Genomic DNA, 5888 nt, shown 5'->3' with positions numbered 1-5888 from the left:
ATCTTAAAATATAAAAAGGAGAAACACTAATTGGAGTATACGGAGACTTTAAAACTATTTATAGTGTATAAAAACATTTTTACCCATAACAGTACAACAGTCATGATGTATAAGGCAAAGAGGCTAAAACAGAACTCTGATTCCAACTAGTGCTAAGTTGCATCTTCTAATAAGAAAATATCCACACCACCATTTATCTGTTTAAACTACCACACGAGAGCTTCATTCCTACGCCCATAAGATAATATCAACTTCTCCTAAGTACACTCATTTTGGTTGTAGAGTTTCTCAAATACACAAACCCATAAAAACATTATTATCAGCAAGAGATAGCCCAAGTAACTAATCATATAGTGCGGGAGACACATTAGACAAACTTTCAAAGATGATTACCGGGAAGTAAAAATTTTCCAAACGTAATTTTAATCATTCCAAGAGGTCTGAGAGATCTCCAGCTGGGAAGGAACGGCTTTTTGTATAGGGGAAAATGGAGCTAACCAGGCACTTCCAAGAAAATCCACTTTATATTCTTTCATGCATATCATACAGTTCCGCCTCTTTTGTTACATATATTAATCCAATTAACAGATCCCAACGAGGAGAAAGGTACTGATGATGTTTCCATTTACCTCCAAAGGCTACTAACCATAAAGATGCAAGATGGGAATGCATAATTGCTTAGTTCAGAGCAAGATTAGCCAGATAGAGCTAGAGGCAAATTCATGATTAAACAAGATATTTTCTTTAGGCAACGAAGCTTACACATTTTTTCCTTTCACCAGGATCCAATCAGGGACTGCTCCAGTCAACTGGTTTCCAGTCAGATAGCTAAACAAAATTATTTGATCGAGTCAGTTCCTCATGTACTCTATGCACTCAAACTGAAATTTTTTTAAGAGTTATACCTCGACAACACATTATTTAGCAGATTAAAATCATTTATTTACTACTGGTGTGGAAAAAAATCAGTTTAAGTCATGATAACAATATAGAGCTTTTAGCTGGAGATGAAAGATCAAGGAAATCAATGACAGAGGAAAACCCTGATCCTTGCGGAACTTGGAGTGCAAGGAGAACGATTACCATAACACTAGTACACAAAGCTGAACTAGTGAAGGATACTTCCAAACTAGGTTATCAACTATTTCCTTGCGATAATGTTTTTGTCCTTCTAAGACATAAGATAAATAATTAAGGAAGATGTGCAATTGTCAAGCTGTCAATCGTCAGGCAGGAAGATGAGATGATGCCCCAATGTAAAACAGTCCAAGAAGCTTAGGACTACAGTTTCCCATCATTTTCTAAACTAGGGACAAGATACCAAGGTCTTCCGCAGACCTTCTACATAGCACTTAAGAACTGCACTCACCAAACTTCTAGGGCCATTGTTGTGGAAAGAACCAAGTAGAGAGCCTAAGGACTTTTGCTATCTTTAATCTCCTATACATCATAAAATAGGCACACAAGACATGCATTGAGTACGGACACATACAACTGTCAAAAACTTAGGTATCACTGATTCATTTAACTCTTCCAGTGTAAATAAGTAACTATTTGAAACTTGTTAATCATGCTCTTTAAGCAACAGAAATATCAGCGATCTACGCCTGCTCCATAACTAGAGTCCCACCAAAATAATTACTTGACAATAATCATAAATTCATAACCCAACTCATTATAAAATTTGGATGGTGAAATAATAAGCATTCTTGACATGAGAACTTTGAGAGTTATAAAATGGATATGTTATCACAGTCTAAGTTCTATTGATACCTCAACTACTTTATGGTAAAAGTTGCCTATAGCTTCACCACTAGAACAACTTGAGATTTTAGATTCTTCCACAAAATAAGAAAAGAAGCCTAAGTTCAGCATTGAAGTACTTACAGATATCCTATGTTTTCCAGGCTGCGGTAGGATTCAGGGATTTTACCACTCAGATTGTTGAAGCTGAGGTCTCTGCAAAGCAATTAATGTGAATATATATTGAGAAGATAGTTTTAACTGACTCCCACAGGACACTCTTTGAGCATACTTCAGAGGATTGTAGAAACACGGACGACATGAATGAAAATAAAAAGTCAAGTTCAGATGTTTAGACATGCAGGTCAACTGCCTAGTGCCTATGCTTTCTACTAGACATTCATTTCCAGAGGCATTCATCGCCTAAATCCATGTTTCAAGTTGGTCACATGCTGTAACTATACAAAACTGCTGTAAATCAAATTTACAAAATGGAAATTTCAATTTATATTACTAGAAATGCAATTTGGGCACTAAATTGAGTGCATCCCGAGGAATGCAACATATTATAGTTCAAATTGGGAGATTCCACTAATCTAACAGGACCAAAACTAAAGCTAAACATAATTTGTTGAACACATCTCCTTCACAAATTTTATTTATGAATAGAGGGATGCCGACTCAATACTAGGATGCTTAGAAAATGAAATAAGAGCTTGAGTGAATAAAAAATAAAGAATAAAATGAAGATTTCAAATACAGGAAAGGGAATAGAATATATGATAAGCCACAGCAGAACCACAGAAATTTGGTCATTCAAGAATATCAGAAAAACAAAGAATTAAAGCTCTGTTTGTTTTGCAGAAAATGTGACATTTTTAGAAAATATTTTTCATGTTTGATATGGAAAATTTTATTTGATTTTCTAGGGAAAATTACCAAAAATTCGAAATTTTTTAATTTTTTTCTTTAAACTTCTTCCTTGGCCAAGGTCACTAGCTACAGCAATGGGCCACAGGCGAGGGATGAGTTCACATGAGCTTCGCTTGAATCGGGTGAGCTTGTCCCTTGCCTGTGGTCAGTCATCGGTTGTCACCATGGCCGACAATAGACCAAGGAAGAAGGAAAAAGAAAAAGAAAGAAACGAAAGAAAAAGGTATTAAAAATTTGAATTTTTTTTTTTAATTTCATAAGAACCAACATTTCATTAACCAAGGATCCGAACTTGAGTGCCAAGGACCTGCGCACGGCCTTTGAGGACTCAAACCTAAGTGCTGGGGACCAAAGCTTGAGTGTCAAGGACCCGAACACTGCCTTTATGTACTCGGGCTCGAGTGCCAAGGCATTTGGCCTGGGCACCAAGGCCTCGAGCCCACCTCGATGGACCAGGCCCAGGCGTTGATGACCTGGTCCTGAAAGCTGAGGACCAAGAACCAGGCATTGGGGTTCCTGTGTCCAAGCGAAGAGTTGCGGGTTAAAACGCTGATATCTAGTCATGTTTTGGAAAATGCGTTTCGACTTTTTCAAAAAAGGGAAATCATTTCTTGAATTTAGATGCAGATTTTTGGTTGACTACGAAAACATTTTTCATTGACTCATTTTCCTAAGCAAACCAAACGTTGGAAAATGTTTTCTACAAAACAAACGGAGCCATAACAGAATGGCAACAAGTTGCTTTTAAAAGTAGCATTTATAAAATCTTACAGAGTTGACCAGATGAACAAGAAGAATTGTCTTGTATAATTTGCATTTAAAGCCATGCTTTCGTTTCAACTATGAATGTTATGGCTGACAAATGTACAACAGTCAAGCATAAAACTCCAGTTAGATATATTGTAGGGCTCAGATTCGAGAATGTAAAACCACTGAAAGGAAAGTTTCCAGACAATCAACCACCAGAAGCCTCCATTTTGCATTAATGCTCTTAAAAAGTTAAGATAACAGATCAAAGCAAAAGTAAATTAGATGAAATGGGCACCACAACCAAGGTAAGAATTCTTTAGTTTCTATTCCTGGAAAAGTAAAAACAAAGAGAGTGTTAAAATATTTAAATAATAAATCATGCTTTCATCTAATAGCTTGAGCTTTTAGAACTGTTGACAATAGTTCCACAAATTCTCAGAGAGAGTAAAGGTCCATATACTTCCGCCCGAAACTGTATATTCTACAGCGGAGGCCACAATCACCAAGAATTTAAATGCCGCATCATTCACGATTCAGCAATATCAACAGAAAATATCAAAACACCATTGAAGCAGTAAGGGACCTTCAAGCCATCTTAAATTGGTTCTTTAACTACAACCAATAGTCAACCAAAACTAGTAGAAATTTCACTCCTTAATGGTAAAATTATTTGTTCAGCTTGGAATAGCAAAGGGAAAAGCCGTTTTCAACTCACAATGTTTTTAGGTTTGTCATTTTTGCTAGATAAGCAGGTAGCTCGCCCATGAGATTGCAGCTCCTCAGAATCCTATAAGAAAATAGCACTGATATTTATCACATTGCTAAGACGATTTGGCTCTTTTGCATTAAGTAAACTATCTGTGAAGGAACAGCGCTCTCACAGCGGAGGCCACAATCACCAAGAATTTAAATGCCGCATCATTCACGATTCAGCAATATCAACAGAAAATATCAAAACACCATTGAAGCAGTAAGGGACCTTCAAGCCATCTTAAATTGGTTCTTTAACTACAACCAATAGTCAACCAAAACTAGTAGAAATTTCACTCCTTAATGGTAAAATTATTTGTTCAGCTTGGAATAGCAAAAGGGAAAAGCCGTTTCAACTCACAATGTTTTTAGGTTTGTCATTTTTGCTAGATAAGCAGGTAGCTCGCCCATGAGATTGCAGCTCCTCAGAATCCTATAAGAAAATAGCACTGATATTTATCACATTGCTAAGACGATTTGGCTCTTTTGCATTAAGTAAACTATCTGTGAAGGAACAGCGCTCTCACAGTTTCACAATATTTCTACACCCAAGTTTTGGAACTGGGGACTCGGGTCCATCGAGGTCACTTAATCTCCTGCACATCAAAATCAAATAGGAGCTTTATTTGATTGATAACATCTCAAAGAAAGAGAGATCAGATCGAAATGCCAAACTTACAAGACGGACAATCTCTCTAAATCTGCGATCTCAGAGGGAATCGGCCCTTGCAATCCACTTCCCTCAATAACTCTGATGATAAAATTCATAGATGGAATTATCCTGGGGGATATCTTTATAGACCGACTTAAAAGGTGAAGAAGCATTAAGCCTTACAGCATTTCAAGACTTGTCAAGTTCTTAATAAATTTGGGTATCTTTCCTGTGAACTGATTATCACCAAGTTGCCTACAATGCATTAAACAACAAAATTCATATGAAGAAGAAAGAACAGAAATGTGTAAATACTAGCTGAGTTTGTGGATACTGGAAACTAACAGGTACTCCAAATCCGTTAAGTTAAAAATTGTTTGAGGCAGCTCCCCGTGAAATTATTTGATGTAAGGCACCTGAAACAAGAAAAACCCATGACAACACGTTGGTTAATAGAACCCGAATGCTGATCTCTCAACAGATCACGCCAATGGATAAAATTCACTCGCCAGAAACAAAATCATCAGCGAATAAAAACTCGATGCCTAACACAGAAATTTGCAACAAGAGACTCACAATCGATATAACATGGACAAGTTCCCGAGCTCTGGAGGAAGAGGTCCATAAAGCCAATTGCTCTCGACGTCTCTGAGCAGAATGAGAAAGTTAAAATCTTGAAACTATCAATCAAATTTAAAACAGCGAAGAGGCCAAACGCGAGCGTCGGGATGAGGGTCACTTACAAAACTTCTAGTGTGGATATGTTTCCCAGCTCCTTCGGGATTGGACCAGTCAATCGGTTTCCAAATATAGAACTGCACCCCGCGTTTCCCCAATCAATAGAAGATACACTCGAGAGAGAGAGGAGAGAGAGAGCATAGATGTAGTACATACATGTCGCAAATAGCCCCATTCTTTAGGAATTGTGCCGTTCAGGTAGTTCCGGGAGACATCACTGTTTATAGAGAGAGAGGATGAAGAAGAAGAAAAAGATCGAAAATGGAGAAAGGGGAAATGGAGAGAGAGAGAGTGCTTACAAGTAGTCGAGGTAAGGCAATCT

The 5888-nt window shown here is 37.4% G+C and overlaps 1 protein-coding gene across 1 annotated transcript; it reads right to left on the bottom strand.

Moving 5' to 3' along the window:
- Nucleotides 1-152: 152 nt before the first annotated feature.
- Nucleotides 153-5661, bottom strand: LOC104425462 (probable LRR receptor-like serine/threonine-protein kinase At1g53420). Its single transcript, XM_039315572.1, has 9 exons — nucleotides 5572-5661; nucleotides 5405-5476; nucleotides 5174-5244; nucleotides 5012-5083; nucleotides 4856-4927; nucleotides 4704-4772; nucleotides 4538-4609; nucleotides 1888-1959; nucleotides 153-828 (listed from the first exon to the last, which is right to left on the bottom strand). Exons 4-9 carry the CDS (start codon nucleotides 5014-5016, stop codon nucleotides 759-761), a joined length of 360 nt encoding a protein of 119 aa, XP_039171506.1. The 5' UTR covers nucleotides 5017-5083; nucleotides 5174-5244; nucleotides 5405-5476; nucleotides 5572-5661; the 3' UTR covers nucleotides 153-758.
- Nucleotides 5662-5888: the final 227 nt, after the last annotated feature.

The sequence above is a fragment of the Eucalyptus grandis genome, chromosome 6 (genome assembly GCF_016545825.1).
Source record: "Eucalyptus grandis isolate ANBG69807.140 chromosome 6, ASM1654582v1, whole genome shotgun sequence".
NCBI classification, from domain to species: domain Eukaryota; kingdom Viridiplantae; phylum Streptophyta; class Magnoliopsida; order Myrtales; family Myrtaceae; genus Eucalyptus; species Eucalyptus grandis.
Note: the sequence above shows the minus strand (reverse complement) of the source record. Positions and strands in the feature narration are given on the sequence as shown.

What these genes read in the sequence shown, in the direction of transcription:
- LOC104425462 (XM_039315572.1), bottom strand. An exon ending in TGTAGAAATATTGTGAAACT is followed by an intron (nt 4,610 to 4,703) that starts GTGAGAGCGCTG and finishes ATTTTCTTATAG; the next exon opens with GATTCTGAGGAGCTGCAATC. An exon ending in ATGACAAACCTAAAAACATT is followed by an intron (nt 1,960 to 4,537) that starts GTGAGTTGAAAC and finishes ATTGCTTTGCAG; the next exon opens with AGACCTCAGCTTCAACAATC.